General features: G+C 38.1%; 1 protein-coding gene across 3 annotated transcripts in view; it reads right to left on the reverse strand.

The window, feature by feature from the left end:
- The window catches only part of Ghr (growth hormone receptor), a 237,152-nt gene that overhangs the window by 125,329 nt on the left and 85,849 nt on the right, over positions 1–25,974 (reverse strand). For 2 of the 3 annotated variants that reach the window (XM_020181293.2, XM_074077541.1), the window contains exon 2: positions 1,421–1,501. In XM_020181293.2, coding sequence (XP_020036882.1) covers positions 1,421–1,490 — 70 coding nt within the window. In that variant the 5' untranslated portion in view covers positions 1,491–1,501. Of the gene's footprint in view, positions 1–1,420; positions 1,502–13,450; positions 13,701–25,974 lie in introns of those variants that run through there. The other variant, XM_074077540.1, reaches the window with a different exon arrangement.

Here is a 25,974-nt window from a genome sequence, read left to right on the forward strand (position 1 = left end):
CAGGTTTTTAAAAAATTCCTCAAGCCTTTCCCTGTGGAGTGAAAGTCACCTTAGTGAAGAAAGGAGAGATTAAACTACCATGACTCTGGAACAGCAGAGGATTTGAGTTGTAATTCTTTGGCTCAGAACCAGGGTCTAAAACTGGCCATGGGAAAAGCTGCTGGAATGGAGCCTTCAATTCTCTCCACATTTGACTTGTATAATGTTGACATTATAACACCAGACAGGCCCAGAAATAATTCAAACAATTATGACTTCTTTTCTATAAATATTTTGGAATTTCTTTAAGAGATAAAATAACATATTTTAACTTTTGCATTTTCTAGTTATTCTGGTCTCAGCAGCAAACTGTGCATTTATTTTTGGCTTCAAGGTCAGGGAGGACATCTTAAGGTGCTAAGTCTGCTGTTAAACTGTGTTTTCCAACATGAGTTGGGTGTTGAATAACAGAGTCAGCTACTTTTAAAGCAACAACTGAGTTCAGTGCCACAGTGTGGGAGAATTGTATTGTTCCTGACCTCAGGTGAAGCCCAGGCAAGGAAAATAATCAAGTTCTCAAGATGATCTTTCAAAAAGTCTCCTACCTCTGAAGGAGCTCAGTTTTCTTCCTGGAGAGAAAAAGTCTTCTCTCTTCCTTGTTTTTGCTATGAAATGTAGATTTGAAAATATTGACTTCTTTACCAGAAGAAGGGTATAAAAAAGAAGGGAAAATTACAGAGAGAGCCAAGGAAGCTCACGACTTCTGCTATATCACTCAACTATTTCAGGTGTCTCTTCTCTCACACTCAGCCAAAAGGTAATCACTCAGAGAGTGAGAGGTAAAATTCATTTGGAACCTGCAATTTTCTCTCAGAGAATATGATTAAGAGGCCTGAATTCTGAGCTCCAGAAATAGACTATGATATCCTTACTCATAGATGAGCTGGGTGATCAGTAGGTTAATGACCCTGTAGGGCTATTTCAATATCTCTCCCACAGCCTTGCCTTCAACATAAATGCCCATGGCCTGCTGTGTACCATCTATTTTCTATGTGAAGACATCGGATGCCAAAGTTGTCTACTGTATTCCTCTTAAAACATCAACGGAGAAGTCCTCTTAGTTTATAATTTTACAGCTAAGACAAGTTTCCTATTTGCTGTTACCTAAAACTTGCATTGTTGAATTAAATCACCCAAGAATTTGGATTTAACAACACTCAGTGTTGTTTCATAACTGTAAGTGTAAGAGTAGGAAAGCAGAACTTACCCTCACTCCCAGAAAAAGCATCTCTTAGTTTATAATTTTACAGCTAAGACAAGTTTCCTATTTGCTGTTACCTAAAACTTGCATTGTTGAATTAAATCACCCAAGAATTTGGATTTAACAACACTCAGTGTTGTTTCATAACTGTAAGTGTAAGAGTAGGAAAGCAGAACTTACCCTCACTCCCAGAAAAAGCATCGCTTGAGCCTGCCAGTGCCAAGGTCAACAGCAGTTGCCAGAGATCCATAGTTGTGGGACCTGAAATCAGAAACAGATAAAATGAAGTCAAGCAATGGATAGCAGACCATTATTATGAAATACTACTTAAAGACTAGTTAAACATGAATGCACTGACATGTCAGTTGTAGAAAGAATCCTAATCTTTTATTGCCCCAGAGTTTTGTACTACTTTTCATGAAGGCAAACAGCAGGTAGTAATAAATTCTGCTTCTCATGTGTGCTTGCTTCAGGAAATAGCGTGGACACTAGATTTTCACATCCTGGCTGACAGTCTCAGAACCACCTCATACCAAATGACCCCCACACACTGCTTTAATCACAAGGCCAGAAGGGGTTCACTTTAATTTGATCTGGAAACAGAAAAACTGGTCAACAATATCACCAAGCTTGGGGCTTTGAGCTGGACAAGCCATAAAAGGAAAAACAAAGCAATCCCACTGTAAGAGTAACATTTCTTAAATTTGTTCCCTGTGGACCAAATGAGCTCAATTAATACTCAAAACACTTGAGTGCACTAATGAGCTATCCCAAGGAGGTGTAACTAGAAGTAGAAGGAAAGTGAGAAACAAAAGAAAAAAAGAAACCATCACAGAGGCCTTGCAGGTTTTGATTTTATGGAAAGTCCCAGGAATGTGAATACCTCAGACACCAAGAGGAATTAGTTCTGGCCTTGCTAGCTATTTGGAATCCCAGTGTGGCTGCACCTTGAGCCCTCAGTAGAACAAATGAGGAAGCAGATCAAGATGCCTCGGTCAGCACATACCTTCATCTGGAGGAAATAAGTTTCTCTGGAAAAAATAAGCCACAGTGCCCACAACCAGGGTTCTCTAGAAACAAGTTTGGCCTGGCTGGAAATGAACCCAGCACACTGCCCCTTGTAGCGCTATTGCTGCATCTGACAACTAATGCCAGCTACTTTAAAGCTTAGCTGCAGTGTTTACATTAAATTGCATTATTTACAAGACACTCAGATATACCTGATCATCACACCTCTCTTGGCCTCAGTTTTATTACTATGCAAACTCAAAATAATGAAATACTCCTTCTTGCTATTCCTAATCAGGATGAAATGATGAGCAGGAATGTTTGTTTCCATGGGTTTACAGGCTCAGTCCTCTGGCAATGTCTGTGTAATTCTGAATAGGTATAAAAGGTCTAATGTATACTTTCAGTTCTAGACAGCAGACAACCTATCAATTTTTTTCATTGCATATAATTTTACATTCTTCCTGTATTTTTTACTGAAGAAAACACATCCCTATGTAATGTAAACATCTTTTTGCATCTGAATACTCATGTGCACACCTACACTCATGAGGAAAGCATCCCCCCAAACACTGCCTGTTGGAGACATCAGTAGGATTAATTGTGAAAGTGAAGATGACATACTTTGTCAACTGGGGGGATTTCAAACAAATGTGACTTTCAGTTATTACAACATCCAGGTTTTAAATTCTTAACCTAGAATGTTATGGACTAATGGCCTTGCATCATCGTCACCTACTCTGCAAATGTGAATCACTGAGCCTCTCTGTCCTGGTGTCCTTTACTCCTAGGAGTACAGGCTATGTAATCATAGTTTGAAGCCTCCAGCATAAATGCATTAAAAGGCATTTATTCATTTCTTTCTTTCTTTGTTTCTTTCTTTTTTTCTTTCTTCCTTTCTTCCTTCCTTCCTTCTCTCTCTCTCTCTCCTCTCTCTCCCCTTTCGTTTATTTATTTGAACTTAGGGTCTTGCATTTGCTAGGCAGCCACTCTATGACTTGAGCCACTCCCCCATTTTTGCTTTTTAACTTATTTTTCAGATAGTTTTGTTTGTTTGTCTTTGTTTTTGCCTGGTCCAGCCTCAGACAGGGATACTCTCAATCTGTGCCTCTTGAGTTGCTCAGATTACACATATGAGCCACCACACATAGCCCACAAATAGCAAGACAAATATTGCTCCATAGAATACATTCTTTATCATACAACAAACAAACAAGTATCCCTAAAGCAAAATTAACCAGAAATCTGTAGTAGAAACAGGTATTTAAAAATTGCCATTCTCCCAATGGGAGATGAGAATAGTTCATTGCCACCTGGAACACTGCATCATGACCAGATTTAACACTATCCAGGGGTGGAAACCAGGAAGAAGATAAAGAAAAATTATGGAGGCTTCTTAAAAAACTAAACATAGATCTGCCATATGACCAGCACTACCACTCCTAGGATATACCCAAAGTAATGCGACTCAGGTTATTCCAAAGGCACCTGCCCACACATGTTTATTGCAGCACTATTCACAATAGTCAAACTATGGAAACAACCAAGATGCCCCGCTACCAATGAATGGATTAAGAAAATGTGGTATTTATATACAATTGAATTTTATTCAGCCACAAACAAGAATTAAATATTGTTATTCGCAGGTAAATGGATGGAACTGGAGAACATCATCTTAAGCAAATTTAACCAGGTTCAGAAGGCCAAAAATCACATTCTCCCTCAAATGCAGATTATAGACCTAAAACAAATGCAGTAATATTGTTAGACATGGGTCACACACTAAAGGGAGAACGTGTGCAGGAGGAATAGGGAAAGGGAAGGAAACCCAAAACTTGAATGTGGTTGATGTGCTCACTGTAGAGGAGCAAATAAAGTAATCTTAAACTGACAGAGGCCATGATGGGAAGGTGACCAGGAAGCAGTGAAGGGGTCTGGTAGAGATGAATCAATATGGGTTGTAATATACATGTGCATGGAAGCAACGCTAGGATAGCTATCTTTATCTCAGACTAGCAAAAACGCTATGTCTTTCTTCTTATCGCTTATGTTTTCTCTTCACCAAAATCGGAGCAAACAAGAGGGCAGAACAGGCTCTGCCTGCAAGTGGGGAGGGGAGAGGACAAATAATGTATATACATGTGAATAAATGTAAAAACAATTAAATAAAAAAAAGAAGCATGGTTGGATTCAGTAAGAACTAATTGCTTTATTAGAACCTAATCTCCCCTTTCCTTCCACTGATGCTGGCTCAGTGGATATGGATGTGACTTTGAAAGAAGCCCTATCTGCACTCCCTTGGAGAAATCTCCCTATTTTATCATGACACAGGCCAACAGACATTCCATTGGATTTGATTGTATGCTTCCCCAATCAGCCTTGCAGAGTTCTACCATGGCAGCTTCTAGATGAGAGGATCCTTCTTTATTAGGTTCTAGCTGATATAATATGTCCTTAGGAGAGGACAGAATGCCATCACACAAAGCTTGGAATTTTAATATATCAGTGGTGTGCCTGATGTGAGGAAGAGGTTCTCTTTCCCTAAGTCATTTGAGCCCAAATACCCAAACTTATCATATATATCCATTAACCCCATGGTACAAGAGTCCATTCAATGAAAAGAAGGAACATTCATAAAAGTAGAAAGCTAAAATATGGAAAAATCAGCTAACGAATCAAGGGCTTAAAATTAGAAGTAAATGATAGATAAGATTGTGACGGGTAAGAAAAAAGAGTAGCTGTGGTGAACTTGAGTGGGCAAAAGCTCAGTGTAAATATTCTGGCATGGGATGAACTCTGAGAAATATTCTGAGGAGAGCAGCAGGTAGAGAACAAGGTTCAGATTTACAAATAAAGGGAATAAAATGGGATTGGCAAGGTAGGACCAGACTGAAATAGCATTTTCAACTGATATTTTTCAGAAACTTACTAGAAAATTTGTCATAGATAACATGTGCAACAGTGGATTTTCCTTAGGATGAAGCTGCCTGTCTTGCCTTTGTTATTGCACTGGGACATACTGAGATGATTTGGTGATAACTGGATACAGGGCTGATACGAAAAGACACGTCTGTTACAAATGGCTGAGTATACATGTGCTATGGGCAGCAATCAGGACTTTTGGAATCTTAGTTGTTTAGAGGGTGGAGGAGGCTCTATGACTCTTTTTTAATTTTGAGTGCTTAGGGCAATTACAGGACTTCTGGAAATGTTAGCAATGTCTAGTAGGTGCATGAGGGTGAAAGTGGTGAAAATATTCTGTACTCACGTATATAAATGGAAAAATGAGACCTACTGAAACTATTCCAGGAATGGGGTAGGGGGGAGGAGGGATAATAGAGAATGATGGGAGGGTGAATTCAACTATGACATATTGTAAGAACTTTGGTAAATGTCACAATGTACCCCCAGTACAATAATAAAAAGAAAAAGCAAAAAATGTCTAGTTGGAAGTTGTCAGTATGAGAACAAAGATGAAAGGAAAAGAGGAGTCCTTAATGGATGTGAGAGAGAGTTATATAGAGATGAATGAGTATCAGGTGTTTTTGACAATGGGACTAGTGTGAAAAATCCCTACAGAATCTTTTTCGAAAGCAACATTAAGAAGTATGTTACACTGCACAAAGAAAAATGTGCACATTCATAGCTTGTTGGTAGTTTGGCAGGAAAATAATGACCCACCCAAAACTGCCCACACTCTGATTTGTATCAAGTACTTAAAGAGGAAATGGACAGAATCATCCTTAGAAGTGTTGTGTTAGCATATTAATATATGGGAGGAGTTAAATGGTAGATTTGGGAACCTAGAGTCTCATTAATGAAAATCGGAGGGACACCAAAATAGTAGTTAAATTAATCAGAAACAGTAACTTCCTGTAAATTGCTGTTTTGCTGATCTAGCTTTTCTGATACTGAAAAAGCAAGAGCTGACCTTAAAAATTCAATAGAAACAGAATTGTTTACACTGCAAAACCAAGACTCCAGGTAGATAACCTAATAAGTGTGTACTTTCTGATGCTGGCGTTGATTACTAATGAAATATTGCAAAACTGAATTAATTGATTTCCTGGTGAATCTTTTCTAAAAACAGCCCAGAAAAAAAGAGGAGGCTAATCCAAATATGTGGTATCACCAGACATTTATTTGAACAGTTTGACGTTTATTAAAACCCAAATCTACCATTTAACTGAGATTGCTCTCCCTTTCTGGGACCCAGTAGGGAATACAGAATGGGAATTTAAAATGTGTAAGATATTTACTGTGAGGTGTAGCTAAAAAGTCCTGTGGGAATAATGTATGTCAAGAAGGGCTCCATTTTTAACAAACAAAAAAGCAAATACGGTTTGCATCTGGGATGATCAATTCAGTTACCACACCTCATGTATGAGCATTTGAAATGTAGTAATGTGACTACAGAAATTTAAATTTTACCTGATTTTAATTAATTAATTAAGCATTAAATTAAGTACATTTGGAAAATGTTATGTGTCTGAATATGCTTTTTAGTTGTACATTTTATGAAAGCTAAATAAAGATCAACTATTTCTTTTTCTTCATTCTTTTTTTTTTTTTTTTTGGCAATACTGTGTTTGAATTCAGTGCTTGCTAGGCAGGGATTCTACCACTTGAGCCATGCCCCAGCCATTTTTGCTTTAGCTATTTTTCAAATTGGGTCTCAAGTTTTTGCCAGGGCCAGCCTGTCCTGAATCCACCTTCCTCATAGCTGGGATTATTCTTCCCTGAATTATTCCTCCCTCATAGGCAGGATGACAAGCATGTGCCACTACATCCAGTTTTATTGGTGGTCTCATAAACTTTTTGTCTAGGCTGTCCTCAAACTGTGATCCTCGTGATCTCAGCCTTCCAAGAAGCTAGGATTACAGAAATAAGTTATAGGCATGTCCCTTCTGAAATCATACTTTATACCATTGCATTGACAGAGCCAATTTTTTTCAAATCAGAAAAAGGAAACTTCCTGCTGGCTTTCTGCTTTCTCTCTTTCCACTAGTGGCTAAGTTTAAAATCTGATTTCTTATTATTATGATATATCATATAGAATATGGGAAATGTTCTTTAAATCAATTTGAAGGTGTTGGATTTTCTTTCAGACTCTAAGGTGGAGGAGATTAATAGGCCATGGGAGACTCTCAAACATATATAATCATTTTCTTGATGAGATAATAATCTGACAATGATTAATATAACAAGTCATAGTGTCCCAAATTCTTTTTATATCTTAAAGAAATGCATATATTTCTTCCTTCTTTGGCATGATAACAGAAATGCAGTCTTATTTTGTTTTTTTTGTGGTACAGGGTTTTGAACTCAGGGTCTTGCACTGGCTAGGCAGCCACTCTACCACTTGAACCATGACCCCAACTCTTTCCTGCTTTAGTCATTTTTTGGAGACGGTCTCACATTTTTGCCTAGGGCCATTCTCAGACTGTAATCCTCCTACTTATGCCTCCTAAGTATTTAAGATTATAGGTGTGCAATCATGCCTGGCTTGTTGGCTGAGAAGGAGGTATCCCTAACTTTTTGCTAAGCTGGCCTTGAGCTGTGATCCACCTGATCTCTGCCTCCCAAATAAATGGGATTGCAGGTGTGCACCACCAAGTCCAGCCCCCAATACACAGGTTTGCAAAGACAGACTTAATATAGCACATGGGTAACATATGGAGCAAAAATTAAGAGACTCTTCCTTCTTTTTTATCAAGTTTCACATGATGAAGTTGTTATTTGAAGGTAAACAAGTTGGGAAATCAAGAGTGGGGCAATGTGATCTCCTGGGAAATGCATTACAAGAGGAGTCAGTCATCTCATGCTCTGGTAGCAGCTCAACATTGCCTAACGTGGTATCTCGGGTGGTCATTTAATCACAGTGGATCTCAGTTGCCTCCCCTGAACACAATTCCATGATTTTTGTGGTAAGGCACCTCCAGGCTGTGCTGTGTTAACAGCTGCCATGTATTGAGGGCTGCACATGCCCTGATGCTACTGAGATACTTGTCTGTCTGCTCTTTCAGCTATGAGTAGCCTAGGGGTAGTAGCTGTGTCTCACTCACTCTTTTATCCTGAAAATATAGCCTTGGGCTTGTCACAGAGTAGATGTCCCCCCAAACCATCTATCCAGTTAGTGAGCATGCCAGACACCTAATTATTTCATTCAGCCTTCATACAGATGCTGCAAGGAAGAGCCTCTTACTACAAATGAGAACATGGAAGTTTAGAGGAGCTTGGAGAGATGTAGTGACTCTCCCATGTCCCATCACAATTATAGGGCATTTTTGGGTAGGGTTTGGAACTGGGATTGTTGTCTCCAAGGCCTGCATTTGGGATCCTGACTTTTCATAAACAGTAAACTATGCAAACTAAACATATGATTAGAGTGTCAGTGAATCACGATAAAACTAGAGAGGGCAAGGATAAAAGAAGAGTCAAATCAGGATTTGAATCATGATATTGCCCATGATTAGGGCTTGTCAAGGACGGTGATAATTCATGAACTCTGACACATGGTAATTTGTGAATGCTGATGTGGCAGTTTATTCAAGAGTTGTACTGCTTAATTATGTAATATCCATTTCTATGCCTTAGAGCCCTCAAGAGCACCTGGTCTACTTTTGGGTACACTGCTTAAAGCTATGCAGTGTGCTCTCTCCATGACACAAGGGCATCACCCTGCCTCCTTTAAGCATTAAGAAGTCTATTTGGTGAGACTGATTGGCTTCCAGATCAATGGCAAACACAGGGCAGATCAATGTCATGTCTTGTCTCCAGAAGTTTACCATGCACTACTTCACTCTTCAAGATCAAGAGCAGTCTAGCAGACATATAATACGAGCCACAGATGACAGCCACACATAGAAAGTTGCTGCGTTACATTAAAAAACTAACGAATCAGATGGATTTTAGCAAGATATTTTTAACTTCATATATCCATATTTCATCATAGAATCAATGTAAAAAAGTATAAATGGGATACTGTGCACTCATTTTTTTCATACTCTGTCTTTGAATCTGATGAGCATTTTATAGTCACTCACAGTACATCTCAATTGAAATTAGCCCATTTCTAGTGTTCAATGTTGCTAGTGACTACTGCACTGGACTGTGCAGCTCTGAGAATGCTAAGAGAATGTGGAGACTCATGTGGCCAGAGCCTTGGTAAAGGCAGAATATATTTATGTTTATTATGACTCAGGCCAAACAGGTATTTTGCAAGGTGTAACAGCTTCTTAAAGTCTGAGAAAAAAATAGTCTTGCTACTGAAGCAAGAAGCAGGGTATTGCAGGTCTCTGAACACTTATTTTGCACACAATTGACAAGCACTGAACTCCATAGTCAATTCAACACTACAGTTTTCATAGCACTGAATATGAAGTCTAGTAGCAGATCTAGTGAAGGTACTTTAAGTCAGTCATTTTTTCAGCCTTTGCTTCCTTATCTCCAAAACAGAATGTTTGGTGCTTATCAACAGTTCTCAGCCTTGGCTGCATATTAGAATCATTTGGGAAACTTTTAAAAATATGCCCTGGCTTTACCACAGGCAAATCAGAATCTCTGGGGTGTAGTGTGATACTGATATTTTAACTTTTTTATTATGTAATTCTAAAGTGCAGCCAGGATTGAGAACCACTGACCTAAAGCAAACCAAATGTGTTATGATTTTTAAGTTTGTGACAGTAGAGTTCATCTGCCCCAAGAAATCTTTCTTCCTGAGTTGATCAACAAATACATGCACTTTTTGAAACAGACCATCTATGTTAAATGGTTAAAACTAGGACCCCAAAGCATTATCATATGAAATAGCAAAATTTAAACAAATACACATGTGGAGATGAAGTCAGCCAGCTCCAAATAGTTGTTGAGAATACTGAGTAGAAAAAATGCTAAAGGTACCTCAAAGATTTCCATCTTGGTTATTCAATCAAATGCTGCTAATTTAGGTACTGATGTGAAGGGATTTAGGTGAATACTCAACTGACTTTCAAATAAGGAGATTACCCTAGATTATCTGGGTGAGCCAGTATAATCACAGGAGCTTAATAAAAGAGGAAGAGGAGGTCAGTCAATGAAATGTGGTAGAAGCAGAAGTAGAGAAAGTAGGGATTCAAGAGGGACTTGATCTGCCCTTGCTGGAGGGAACAATGCAGATGGCCTCTAGGAGCAAAAACTGGCTAAAGGAGGGTGAATATGGTTGATCTATTTTCTATACATGTTTGAACATGAACACTGACACCTGTTGAAGTCATTTTAAGAAGGGAGAGGGGAAAGAGGGAGAATACAGGAAGGGATGAACCAAACCCAGGTACATTGTACGCATATATGGAAATGTTACAATGAAAATCCCATACAACTAATATACACTAATAAAAACATTTTTAAAAAGCTGGCTCCATGCCAACAGATAGCAAGAAAATGTGGAACACAGTCCTCTAGCAGCAAGGAACTTAACTCAGCCAACAACTCCAATAAGCATGGGAACAGTAGCCCTCAAAAGATAATGCAGCCAAAACACTTTGATTTCAGTCCTGTGAACTCTTGAGCAGAGAACAAGACTGAGTCACACTGTGCCCAGACTTCTCACCTTACACACTGTGAGGGAGCAGTAGAAAACTAGATATTCTCTAAAACTTCATTATTGAGCCCAAGACTGACTTCTTAAATATCAAGGTTCAAGAAACATTAGGAAGGTATACCTACTGAAGGTATACACTACTGAAATATGTCCACATGGAGATAGGCTTTTTAAAAGTACATTGAAATTTAAATCTGGGTGAGACTTTAGTGATAATCTTGTCCAATCAAATAATGATAATTGATGAGGGATGTTGAAAAAATAAGACAACTTACATCTTTGTTTCCCCTAATTACCTGGGATAAGTGTGCCTTGATCTATAAATAAGAATGTCCCAATACAGAGATAATGCAATAATCTCTCATAGCTTCATAATACTGTCTGTTAATGTCATTTAGTTCTCTTTATTCAAGCTCTAGAACTGCCAAATCATCTGATTTGCATCTTGTTTTCTGAATTCACTCTCTTTCTGGAAAACTAACATGGTAATCAGCTGAAATAAAATGCTTGACAGTAAAATGGGGAAATATGAAACAATGTATTGTCATTTGGGTGCATTGCCCATCTCTTGAGCTTGGCTAGTATGTATCAGGCACCAGAGTCTGATCACCACTGTCTTCATCAGTTTTCTAGCTTTGTTTTTCATCTTAACCCCAGGTCAAACTAGGAAATTAAAAAGCAGGCAATGTGTGAAAGGTAAATCAAAACCAAGGTCAAAACCTACGACAGACTAGAGTAGGGGAAAGATAAGGGCAAAGAGACTGCATTTATGGCTAGTCTATCTTTTTAGCATGTCCTTGAAAATCTTGGCTTAGGGGAGCTTGTTTTCGGTTCTCCTGAATTAAATGTTCAATTCCCAGGAGGCCTGTGTTTACTCTCCTAGGGGACCACCACAGCGTAACTCAGGAAATTGTAATTCAATGACCTGGCCAAGTTTCTCCTAAATCAGATGTGTGGTGGAAAAGGTTAGAACCAACAGGCTAAGCCAAACCCTGAACCACTACTGATTCACAGAGACTGCCTAACTACCAGACGTCAAAAGAATAGACACTTAAAACACTTTCTATTACAACGCATTTGAGTGAAATACTTTATATATATTTCACAACTTATAGAACAGGAATAAAACATTCATCTTCCTTTCCAATTGAAAAGTGACTTGAATGAATTTTTCACATTTAACCACTTTCAATCACGCTACTGGGTAAAACTTTACTTTCAGATGAGGAAAGGAAGGAATAAGGAATCCTCAGGGAACATCATCTAAATGCTAAAGAGCCAAAGTGAGGTGCTTTCAGGCCCAGGGACAAAACACACCTGGATACTCACAGGCATTAAAAATAACTCCTGTCTACCTGCAGCTGTCATTTCCTACCTGTCTCTCAGCCCCACCTATGAACAATTGCTCCAGTTAGAAGCATCTTAGCAGCAATGCCTACTCCCCACCAGGTGGAGTTAGGTGCCTCTCCTCTCTATTCTCCAATGGCCTCCACGAACCTCTATTGTAGCACTGTAAAGAGTCAGTGATTTTTCTTTTCTCTCCTCAGTAGGTCATCTTGGTATTCCCTTCTACCTCGTACAGTGCCTAGCAACTGAGTTTTAAATGAGTTACTGATGGAATAAACAGAGACCCAGGGATAGTGTGTTAGAACAGGTGTTTGGAGATGGTTGGGGCATGCAAGTTTATGGGCATGCTTTATTGAAAGGTAGAAAAGTGGTACTGCCCATCACTTCAGGGATAAAGTAAATCCTAAACTCAGAGTTAATCAGCAAAGACATGCGGTTAGAAGTAGGAAAGGACAAATTCTGATTTTCCTTTTCTTCAAAGTGCTGACTATCTCTCAGACTTCAGAAGCACCCCTCCCCCCAAGGTACAAAACAAGCATGGTGTCCTGCAGTACTGGGTCTTGAACTCAGAACCTTGCACTTGGTAGACAGGTGCTCTACCACTTGAGTCATACCTCCAGCCCTTTTTTGCTTTAGTTATTTTTTCAGATAGAGTTTCACATTTCTGCCTGGGGCCAGCCTTAGACCACCATCCTCCTACTTATGGCCTCTGTGTAGCTGGGACCACAGACTTACCTCACTGTGTCTGGCTTATTGATTAAGATGGGATCAAGCTAGCTTTTTTGCCTATCTCTACCTCCTGAGGAGCTGAGTGAGGCATGAGCCATGATGCCAGCTTGCTATCACTTCTTTGTAATACTTTTCTAAATGTAAACTGACTATTGAAATATAAACATGGAACAGAGTTAAAAGCCCAAATTGTTTCCAGAGGGCAAATATAATAACTTTTGACTTTCTCAAACTGTACAGAAAACTAGCTCAGAAACTAGCCCTTCCTTCAGACAGCAGACTTTGGAAGCCCAAACAGCATTTCAATGGTGATTAGACAAGGAAGAAAGCAGTCAAAGGCTTTACCTAGTAGGAAGATTTGCTTAGAAAAGTAGAGGAGAGAACAAAGAGAAATTCATTCAAAAGAAGACAAAAGAGGTGGGAGAAGAAGAAAAACAGTCTAGTCTAAGCCAGGTCAGAGATTTATATCTCAAACTGCAAAAGCAAGTGGTGGACAGGGGAGACCTGACTATCAGTCACTTACGTTAGTAATAAGGGATACTAACCAGCAGTCAGACAGTCCTGAAACCGAAGCTGGATTTTCACAGGGTTTCCTCCAGGCTAACATCAAGAACATTCATAATTTCTGTTTCCATTCAGTCACGTACGCAAGATGATCTCAATGCTAATTTGGTTAAAATCTGGCAGAGAGATTGGGGTTGAGGGTGGAATCCCATGGAAGTGTCTTTATCATTGTTTGGTGTGTCTTGATCTGTGACTTCTAGAAGTTGCTCTTTGATACATAGCCTTTGCGAAATTCCCCCTAATTAATCATTCTCAGTCTGTCTCTTTTCTCTGTCTGTTAGTCATTTCTCTCTCTGTGTGTGTCTCACACACACACACACACACACACACACACTCTGGTACCATAAAAGTATATTAAATCACACCAGCTCATTGCTTCACATAACAAACCCCCGACCTTTGTGCAGTACTTCTTTGAGGCTCCCAGCTGAACTGAAGATCAAGCTTTGGTTGGAGTCTCATGAGATCCCCAGGTTGGCTGAGAAGAGGGCTAAGCATTGAAATTCAATGAAGGCTATAGTTTAGATGGGTTGAAGACAAGGGATATGATCTGTCCCATACTCTAAGGAGCCCAAGAACAAAATCAGAAGTCCCCCTGTGTGTTCACTATAACTTACCAAGCGTGTGTGCCAAGGACCCAGAGTCGGGAACACTGAATATTTTTTAAATGAAGGGATAAATGAATAAATTCCAGAATATTAGTGGCCATTGGTAATCCTAGCATACATAATTTTGTTATAAACATCTGACCATCTCTTGTCTCAGTGTTGTGAAGTGGTTAACTAGAAAACCCTCAGCATCCTAGTCCTAATCAACCAAGGATATTTTGGTAAATTGAACTAGAGAACACAGCATAATATAGGCTTTGATTCTTTTAGTTATTTTTCTTTTTCTTTGTTCTGAGACAGAGTCTAGGCTCTCTAGTCCAGGCTGGCCTTGAACACTTGTTTCACTTGCCTCAGCCTCCTGAGAGCTGGGATTACACATAGGTACCACCACACCTGGCTTATTGTTTGAGATAAGGTCTTGCTAACTTTGTTCCTGGGCTGGCCTCCAACCACAATCCTGTTCTCTGTCTCCAAAGTAGCTGGGATTATAGGCATATACATCACATCTGGCTCTGCCCTTGGATTCTTGATCTTAATGTACACTGGGTTCCTGTGCATACAAGACTATGACTCATATTCTTTTGTGTGACCAATAGTTCCATTCACACTATCAACACAACAAAACATTTGTGGTTCATGACTGCTACGAGAATTAGCAGGGCCTTTTGCAGTTTACATAACTGCTTCTGCCTGGCTAGCTTTCTGATGTGTACATGCAATAAACATCATATGGATATGGGAGTCATTCAAATCCCTTTAAGATAAGAAACCCTCAGAAAGAAAGATTCATTTGAATAATTAATCATGACTACACTTGTTTTCCAATCATATTTTGGATGTGTAGAAACTGCTTTCCTGACAGGTGCCTCTAAAACATATTTCCAAAATGTAAGTCAGGGCTTCATAAACCCCTTGTCTCCAGAGTCTGCAGTACCTAATCCGTGATTTGGTTTAACTGGTAGTTACTAGCTGCCACCAATATTCATACTTCCCACTTTCAGTGAAAGTTGACGTTTCAAAGACAACTTGCATCTCACTGTGGTCACATGACTATATTGTGGCCAGCGGGACATGAGTAGAAGTGGCACACCATCTTTTAGGGAAATGAGTATCTCCTTCTCTCCTGGTTGGTTGCTGATGGAGTGGATAGGCAAACACACAGAAGAGGGTTACTCAGACCTGTCAGTGCTTCTGGGGCTCACGATGAAACTGGATCCCAGAAAATAAGGGTAGTGCACGGGCAAAGGACCAAGTAGCCAGTAGATTTGTGACCAGCCAGCCTAGATCGCAAAGATGTTTCTCACCTAATTTTTCAGACATTAATGAAAGAAGAGGGGGAATACAATCACATGAGATTTGTGTAAAATCATAATCTGAAACTTTACCCCAATACTTACAAAGAAAATGGAATCAGATGCATGGCATTCTGATATGCTTTTTCATGAGCCTTGAGTGACACTTTTTCCTTTTCCAAGAGAGCCCTGAATTCTATTGGGATTCTGAAACCATAAATATTTGAAACCTTAGGACTTGTGAATAGTTTTACTGAAGGAATTATTGACCCCTATAGAAGTGAAATCCTTGTCAGACAGGAATATTATTTTGTTATAACAAAGGAAATACGTGACACTCTGCACCACCTTACCTCCAAACTAAATTTCCAAACCCCAAGTTAATAGGGGCTTTATCAATAAAAGTAATGGTTAGACTAACAGAGTAGGAAAGTAAAAGACCCAGAGAGAAGGAGTCTGGGCTATATCTTTCCAAGTTTTTGTACCTGCCACTTACGAACCAATTTGACAGTAAGCAACATACTCTGAGATAGTGTTAGCAGAACAAAATGAGATTTTCCTGTTCCAACCAGAATTTTAATCACAGGAATTCCATATTTACACAAAGAAGATGAATTAATCAAGAGTAGGAGTACATGATTCTTGCTTGCAAAATCATTTTTTGCAGATCCAATTTTGATTTTTTCCAATTATAATTCACAATACTTGTTTATATAGAAATTATATATATGTATATATATAAATTCTAGATTCTCTTTCTAGTAAGATCTCTAAAGAAAAATAGAAAATGGCTTCATATAAAAAGTTGTCTCTTTTTGTTTTTGATATTTTTCCATTAACATTAGAGTCTCTTTAAGTATCTGACAAATATATTGCTATTTTTGTCTAGAAAATGCTGCTTTTAGCAATTCCCGTTGACTCAAATAAAATCAATCTGGCTCAGTTGAAATTTATTGATTAGAGAATGGAGTTCTGATACCAAAGGCTGAGCAATAGGAATCAGAGGTTGGGTAACCTAGGCAGAAATCAGATGTTGGATAACCTAAGCAGATTCTATTTGCTTGGAGAAGTTTCAAGGGAGAGGGGAGGAATCTTGAAAACATCACAAAGAATCCATGAAGGATCCATGATGTATTGCTAGAATTACATGGGAATGGCTGGAGACAACAGAAGAGATCTTACAGAAATCCCCAATATAAGTAGTTACCTAGAAGCATATTGTTCTTTGCTGGCTGACAGAATGGAACATCCCTCCAGCTACCTCAAAACAAAAACAAAATAAAAAATATGATCATAAAATTTAACGGTTACATCAATTATTTCATGATATGCTTATGAGTGGCCATTCAGACCTGTGCTTTTCCTACTGTGAGTCACAACCTGTTCTTAGGCTGTGAAATCAGTTTAGTTGTTCAAACCCAGCTTTGTTTGTTGGCTTGTTTAAATGAATGGAAAAAAATGATCAATTTCTTCACATGACATTTTTAATGACTGTGTATGTCCATAGAGACCTTATATTTTCTTATTATGATTTGACACTCAAAAAAGCTTGTAGGTCACTGCTTCTAGTTTTTCAATAGCATAAATAATGACACAATAAACATTTTTGGAGGGGTGGAGGATGAAATTTTGGCTGTATTTCCATTTATTATCTAATTGTTGATTCCCAGAAGCAATGTGGCTACACAGAAACGTAGAACATTCATGAGATGTTCTTCATAGCTGTCACTCAATTGTTTTCAACCTGTCCTAATTTAGGTGCAGACCAGAGTTGCAGAGCACTTCACTGAAAGTTAGTTTTCTTTTTTCCTCAGTATTGATAATTTAATGGATAAAATGATCTGCTATTGATGCAGTCTACAATTATTTGAGGATTAGAGAGCTAAATATTCTCTGAAATATTCTTTCATTGATTATGAACTATGTAGCTATATCCTCTCACTTTTGCTGAATCCTTTCTTTATTCTCTTTCTCCTTTTTTGGGCAGGTAGTACTAGGGCTTGAACTCGGGCCTCACATTTGCTAGGCAGGAACTCTGCCACTTGAGCCACTCCATCAGCCCTTTTTTTGTGTTGGGTATTTTCAAAATAGGGTCTCCCAAACTATTTGTCAGTGCTGTTCTCCAGCTGAGATCCTCCTGATCCCTGCCTCCAAGTGGCCAGGATTACAGGCGTGAGTCAATGGCGCCCAGCCACTCTTTGCTTTTTATACATACCTTTTTAATGCAAGCGGCCTTATTATTCTCAAGATGCAGGTACAGCAGGGAGATGGGAGGGACATTTTACTCTGTTTGATTTTGTCAGGCTGACATCAGCAAACCTTTAGGCTTTTATCTTTCATTTGATTATCGAGACCAGCTGCTTGATAAGCTACATTAACCTTAAAATATAACCAATGCCAGAACTGCTGGCCAACGTGGCTCTGCAAGCTTATACTTTGAACTTTTTCCTTTGTGCCAAACCTGCTGCAATGGTAGGTTTATTTTATGTTTAAAAATTAAGACAGTGGCACTGAAAGATTAGAAAGAGAAGTTATGAGCAATGGAGGAAAGGTTAATAAACTGTAACATGCATCTGATAGGAGTTTAAGAAAGAGAGGATTTAATTCAATGCAAAGAAACAGAAAGCATTATTACTGCTAATTTTACAAAGCTAATGAGTAGTTTGAGGCTACAGATTAAAAGCCTGCAGTAGTCATCAATGAGAGTAAATGAAAAGCAAATCTATCAGAAGTCATCAGGACGTAGGAAAATCTTAAATTACTTTAAAGAAGAGACAAAGTACCTACACTAAGGAACTCAAAGATACTGAGTAAATTTTTCTTCAGCAACAAAAGTTGCCAGAATATAAATGAAAACCTTTAAAGTGTTAGAGAAATAACCATCAATTCTAAATTTGACACCCAACTAAACTATCACTAAAGGCTAAGTAAACTACTACAGTTTACTATTTAAAGATTCTTATTTAAGTAATGATTAATGGAGCTATTTTTGTGAGACAAGGATCATCTTAAGTACACGTTAAAATTCTCACTTCTTGAAAAAAGAAAGCAAATTTTATATATTGGACACCATTCTCTGTTAACTCTGCCACCTTAGTGGGCACTTCATCTTGGTCTACTTCACTGTGTCCTCTTCATTTTTCCAACCACTTATCACTGAATTACCCTTCAGGAATTACCATCCTCCCTCCTTTTCTCTACCTATATGTCCTCCCTAGGTGATTTCATTCAGTATCATATATATGTTGATGTTTTCCAAAACAACACATCAATCCAGACCTCTTCTTTGAACTACAGATTCATGAATCTGATTGACTAATAATTCCTCAGTTGTTTGATAGGCATCTGAAACTTATAAATCCTTAACCAAACTTTTGATTTTACTCTTCCTGCTCACACCACAGTCTTGGCCATTTCAGTAAACACCATCATATTACCTTCATCCTTTTATATTCATAGGCCTTTGCTCCACTTTTTCCTTATGTCTCATCACTAATACTCCATTAACTAATCTTTTCCTACTCACCTTCAAATTATATCCAGAATAAAATCACTTCTTACTATCTCCATCTTTATCTCCCTCATGCAAGTTGCCAACATTTCTTATCTGGATTTATATTTATTAATTGGCCCAACTGCTTTTGTTTTTGACTCTCCTTCTCTCTACCATGCAAACTGATTTCCCTAAAATAAGAACATGCTGTTTCTATATTCAACATCCTTGTCATGGTATCCAATCTTACTCAGAGTAAATAACAAAGTGCTTACTATGATCTGAAAATCTTAGATGATTTTCTCCCCCACCTACAATTTCTACCACCATGACCTTCTTTTTTGTGGTACTAGGGCTTGAACTCAGAGGCTTCTCCTTGAACCACTCCATCAGCCCTTTTTGTGATGGGTATTTTCGAGATAGGGTCTCATGAACTACTTGCCCCTGCTGGCTCTGAACCATGATCCAGTCTCCTGATCTCTGCCTCCTGAGTAGCTAGGATTACAGGCTTAAGCCACTGGTCACCATGCCCTTCTTGCTCATCTGCGTGGTGGGTACCTGGGTATTTATTGGAGCATCATTTGTACATTAAAAATAGTAACTATATAAAACAAAATAAGTCAGAGAGCTCCAAATCTATACCCTTGCTCTGCATCACAATGAGCCCATAAAAATTATAGAGAATGATAAAGAGAGGTTCTGATGACTTTTCACATGCAGGGTATATGTCCCTATGACAGTACTCAGAGTGGTGGGCTACAGTGGTTAGGTGGGTTCCAGTCATAGAAGCCATGACTCTCAACCCCCACATCCACCCCACTCACACCCCAGGCTCAACAGTGGACCCTTCCCAGACTGATTGTTTTATGACCTGGAAGAGGTCATACAATTTTCTCTACCATTGTTTTTTAGGCTGAGGACCATTTTCTTCATGATTCCAGGGAAAAACCACAGAGTGGATCTTCTAAGAAGAAAAGCAAATCATACGTGACATTGCACTGGCTGGATCTAGTCACAAGGCTTCCCAGATGCTAAACAGAGTATGATTAATGCAAAAAAAAAAAAAAAAAAGCACTGCCTCACAAGAAACATTCTAATTAAGTAATTGCCTAAGTATTCCAATGAAAAACAGATATAGGGACACAATGATTAACAAATGGTTCTCAATCTCTTTTCTCTGGAAATCAGAAATAGAGCAACAAGACTTTGGTGAGCTGGACCACAGTTACAGTTAGTCACTCTGAATTGCAGCAAGTAGCTATGAAAAGGCTATTTCTTTTTACTCAAATGGGCTATTGTGAAACTTGCTAGTGAATGAATACTCATTAAGACCAGAACCAAAACATATTTTACATACTAAACTGAGATTCAACTGAAATAATAAGACAGTAATGTAAGAGTCAGCACAAGGCAGAATCTCTGTAAAGGAGACAACAATCTAGGCTAAACTTCATACATTTTTGGTCATCTGCATTCTCAGCAGCACACAAGCCAGAAACCGCACCTGCTGTCTCCAGTGATCACAGAGAATATCCCAAAGAAACCCTTAAATACTTTTCTTTTTCTTTTACTAATATGTGGTTGCTATTGAGAATTAGTTCAGAAACCCCTGCTGGGAATTCCTTAGAAACAGAACCAATGACTTTACAAACTAATTTTACTTTTACTATTCCAAAATAGACATCCATTTGTATTTCAATGCACATAGCAGCATTTCCCTTGTATATTTATTTAGCATGTCAATTAGTCCAGCAGAACAGCTTCAACTACTTATCCAGAAACCCTCTATTTAGCCACTTTTCTTTTTGAAATAGGTGGGAAAACATCTGAGAAAAATGGCTGCCTTAGTTTGCGCTAACCATCTATTGCTGAATATGACACGCCTAGTGCAAACCTGGCACATCTTGAATGAGAAAGAGACTCAACACTAGCATAATGTTCAATTGAGTTGCATCAGTTACCTAGATAATTTTAAAAGTATACATTGTAAATTATACAAGTCAAGAATATATGTATTTTTCCCCTGAAAGGGTGACAGAATTTCCTCTTTGAATTCTGATGTGGTCTTCACTTCAGAACAAAAAAGGCAAAGCAGGAAGATATGCCACTCTGAGTTGCAATCATAGCTCATTTTGCTCCTTGAATTTAATTGGTAACATGAACTATTTTGTAAGACAGCATGAATGTTTTTGTCCATGCCAACAATTTTAGAGGTTAAGGACCACAATTCAATTATGACTGAGTTTTCCTCATGAGGCTTGCATTTTGTCAGTTAATGCCTCTAAAACTGAATAGCCACATGACAACTTTGTTCCTTCCATCAAACTTTTGTGTTGTAGCCAGTGTTCAAAAGTGATTTAATTTCCTTCCCTGCTTCCACACACGTGGTAACTGTGTGATAAGTGGTGTGGTAACAATCATATCCTGTGGCAATCACTGTATAATACAAGCATATATCAAATCATTACATTATACATATTGAATATGCAACTTTTATCTGCCAGTTTTGCCTCTTTAGTAAAAATGGGAAAAAATAAAGTTTTGCAAAAGCAAAAAACGGCAATTCACTTCTAAATTACTCCCTTTTATTTCCTCTTAATGCTAATTCTACATTTATTTCAGGTGAAGAAGATGGGGCCAGTGTAAAAAAGTCAAGGAACAATGATAGAAGAATCTCTCCTAGGTAACAATGAGAGATTAGAATGCTTCATATCAGAGATTCTATATTGTAGGGTTGGAAAGGATGACAAGGGTAAATGATTTTCATAAACCTGCCTTAGACAAAAAGAATATTTGTATTGTAGATGCAAAAACCATTGAAGCTTCAACTAAGCAGATACTAAGTGATTCACCCAGGTGGAAAGCTGTGTCTGATCATAGGCTACAGTTATATGTGGTGTGAAGAATCCACTTTCACGCAGAATGTCAAGCAGAATTGGCCAGATAGATTCACCTTCAGGACTCAGACATCTGCATAGCTGTAGAAAAGTGGGAAATGGCCAGTCCTGCAGTCTTTGATGTGTCAGCAAATAATGAGTTGGACAGGATTTTAATGGGGAAAGAGGATTTCTACTGAGATGTAAAGTTGAATGTACAGCTTACTGGTATTTGCCAGCTGACTGATTTGTAGCATCATTATATGCTATTCCCATCCAGCTGGGCCATCCAGACTGAATCCCATTCAAATGAACTGAAACACAATTGCTCCACCTAACCGGCTTTCTAAACTAGTACTACTGTTTTGAAAGATATGACTTTGTGAAAAAAATTTTGTAATCATACAGAGTGGAGTTATCTCCTTGTACATTTTAGGGATTATTGCCAGAGTTTTCATTGGTCTTCCTGTTTTCCATCTGAAGAACTCTGTCTTTTCATTCCTGAGTTCCCCAAAGGGAAACAGATCTAAGGCTTTAGAAAAAAAGATTTCATTTTTGTCTTTTCTATATCTTGCATAATGCCTGGGAAATTATAGTTGCGATAAAATGTAGCTTTTCTTTCCTCCCGTAAACAAGACCTTGGTTGAATAGAAGCATAGAAAACTACTTTATCAGCAAGATGAACCATCTTTGGATTTTGAGACTCTTTTAAAACAAAAGAAATAACTTTTGGAGTGAGAAAAGTTGCCCAACCAGCAACCATATTGGCAACAAATTCTGGTAGCAGAGAACAGAGCTAATTACACCCTGATTTCTTTTTCAGGATGCTGGGAATAGTAGTGGGGGTTTTTAGATCAGTGATATCAGTATCAGAAGTATTATAATAATCTTAGTATTTAAACAAACATTTATGATTTAAAGATAAGCAGAATATATCAGTCTTACTACTAAATATATGTTGGTAACTATAGCTAATATTGTTGCCAGAAAGAAAAAAGTGGTAAAACTGATAGTACTAAATATTAGCGCTAAATGTATCTGTGTTCATATGGTCACACTTAACCTTCAAATAAAAAGATAGTATTTCAACAGGCTGCTAAAAGTAGACAATGTCTGTGACATTTCTTCTGCGTACTGACATGCATAAATTTCTTACATAATAGATGAGAAAAAAATTTGATATATTAATTTTTTTTATGGTGTTGACAGAAATTTGGCGGTCAACATGCACCAACCCTTACACAAAAAGTAGCTCAATAAACCTTACTGGCTTTTTCTTGTGAGTCTTGTAATCTTCGTCCATTTAATAGAATAATGACAACAATGTTTTTCTATGTGCAATAAAAACTATGAAACAATAGAGTGTTTATTTTGGCTTAGGGACTTTGTTCAAAGGTCCTTTCCATGTTCCCCATCATAAAATCCAGCTTATAAATTAATCATATCCAAAAAGTCAAGCTGAGAAAAACCATGACTTTAGCCTTTCTATTTAGCCCAAATCCTTAATTTGGAATGCAATAAGCTTTTTAAAATTATTTAAAACTAGCTAACAGAATTCATGAATATGACAAAAACTTTTCACCCCAAACTATGTCCAAAGATTGACTGCTTGATCTATTATGGATATGGCTCTAAACTACATAAATATATCCTATATAGCCAGCACTCTATCCAAGTCACATCTCTTCTAAAAAAAGAAGTGAATTTTCTAACTTCTTTCATAAATAGGTTCTCCCAGCAAAGCAAAAAATAAATAAATAAATAAAACTAAATCAAAATCACTCTAAGTAATATGAAAAATATGTGCACAGAGTATCTTTAATGATCTGCTTTTAAGTAGATAAGTTCTTTGGAAGATGAAAATCATTAGTGAAAGAAACAAAGCTTTTAAAAATGTGTTAAATGTATTAGAATGTTTCAGAGAAGATCTGCAGCATAAATGCTTTACTATCCTGAAGCAAAATACTAAATTACACCTGGAAGCCAGGGTACCAGATGCTTGAAAAGCCTAGAACGACAAATATTATTTTACTGCTGATGAGGACATTGGCCTTAGCACTTGCAGCTTCACAGTACAGAACGAAGGCAGACTATAACTTAGACACTGTCCTTTAATCTCAAAAGTATGGATATGTGTTTTTTAGTTTCCACTGCTTGCATGAGGGAGAAAAACATTCACAAAAACAAAGGAAAGAGGAGAAAATTTGGACTGGATTCAAAGCAAAGATACCTTCAAGAATAGTTAGTGCTCCTTGCAAAAGGTTTTCTTCAGTCAAGGAGACTTGACAGGTTTCCTTAGCCTCTCACCATTTTCCATCCATACAATTCATTCTATATGTATTTTCGAGGTCCTATACTGTGTCTTGGAACTGATGTCTAATGGGAAAAAATTAACAGTAAGTGTTTTTTAATAGAAACAAAATCCTCCAATAGGGATAAATGTCATAAAGCAATCAGCACAGGATGATGTGACAGAGAACTGTGGAGGTCAGAGAAGTCCCATCAGTTCAGCTGAGACCTAAATGACAAAAAAGAACCAGTTAAGCTAAAACCTGAGAATGCAGCATTCCAAACAAGGGGACAGTTTGGTGGGTGAAGAAACAGAAGAGTCAGTATGCTAGAGCTCAGCAAGTCAATTATTCTGAATCAATCACCTTTGACTGAACACACTTGAAAGCCACTGCAGCATATTCAAGAAATTTGGGACAGAACAAGGAAATCTAAAGTTGAAAAAGTAACCATGTTTGCAAAAGCACCAAAAGGTCGGGCTGGGGAGACCTTATGTACATAACAATGACTAATTCCTTTGATGTCAAAAGTTTGAGTTTCATTCTATTTTATTTTCCAGTACTAAGAGACATGACAAGTTTCTTAAGGCCAATGGCACAGAGTACCATTGACAAGGATCAAATAGTGCAGGATGTGATCATGAAAGAATTAGGCAAATAATTGCCTATCTTCATGGGACTTCCACCAAAAAGCTAATGCTTTAAAGCTTTTCCAGAATCTTCAGGAGATTTTTACAAGATCACAAGGTACTTTGTGGTGTAATGTCATCTCTCCTGCTCTTAACTAGTACTTCATTCTTTATCCTATTCCATTTTATTTAATAGATATTTCAAAGATTTGTCTCTTGCCACTGTTAACCTATAAATGATTTTTTTGGTAAAGGCTGTTTTACTAATTGTTCTTTCTCAGTGCTAACTGAGAACAGTGCTAGGCACATAACAGATACTCAGTAGACGATAAATTCCCTGGGATTGTCTTTTAATTAGCCTAATATTCCGATTACAGGTATACTTAAAGATATCAAAATAATATATTTATTTTGTTATCATGTACAAGTAATAAATCCTCAAGAATTTATGTGATCTGTCAAAGCAAAGACTGATTCCCAGCATTCCTACCAATGTGTAGCACAAAGTAGCCATCCAGTGATGTCTGTTGAATGCATGCATGCATTTCTGAGTAGAAAAATCTATGAACAAGGTTCAACAGGAACAGATGTACCTATTTGCAACAGCTCAGATGAGTGTCCCTTCAAAGGCCCATATGTAAAAGCTTGAACCCCAGATGGGTAGCTTTGGGAAGTACTGTGGACCCTTAAGGGGTGAAGCCTCGTGGGAAGTCCTTACATCACTGGAGAGTAGCCTTGAAGGGGATTGTGGGACTTAGTCTCTTCTCCTCTCTCTTTCTCTGTTTTCTGGCTTGAGATATGCGCACTTGCTCCAAAATGTGATCCTGCCAGGATGTGCTACCCTTGCCAGGGGCCCAAACCACTGGGGTCATCTGATCTTGGACTTAAACCTCTTGAACTGTATCCAAAATAAACTTCTCTTTACTTCATGAATAGCCTATGTGAGGTATTTCATTGTAGGATAGAAAACTGACCAACAGTATGGTTATTTAATTTGCTCAACAATGAGCTCTTACCATGTGGTCAGTACTAAGCTAAGCCCTACAGATATAATGGTGAGTAAAACAGACACGGCCCTGCCATAATGGAGTTTTCAGTCTAAGCGGGGCAGCAGATGTGACTAAGTCATCACAGATATATACAGCATGTTATCAGTGCTATGAAAGGACTCATTACCTAGCAGGAGCATCAGAAAAAGCTTTATTATTTTTTTTTTTTCATTTTTCTTTTATTATTCATATGTGCATACAAGGCTTGGTTTATTTCTCCCCCCTGCCCCCACCCCCTCCCTTACCACCCACTCCACCCCCTCCCTTACC

This window comes from Castor canadensis, chromosome 6, assembly GCF_047511655.1.
Source record: "Castor canadensis chromosome 6, mCasCan1.hap1v2, whole genome shotgun sequence".
Classification (NCBI taxonomy): domain Eukaryota; kingdom Metazoa; phylum Chordata; class Mammalia; order Rodentia; family Castoridae; genus Castor; species Castor canadensis.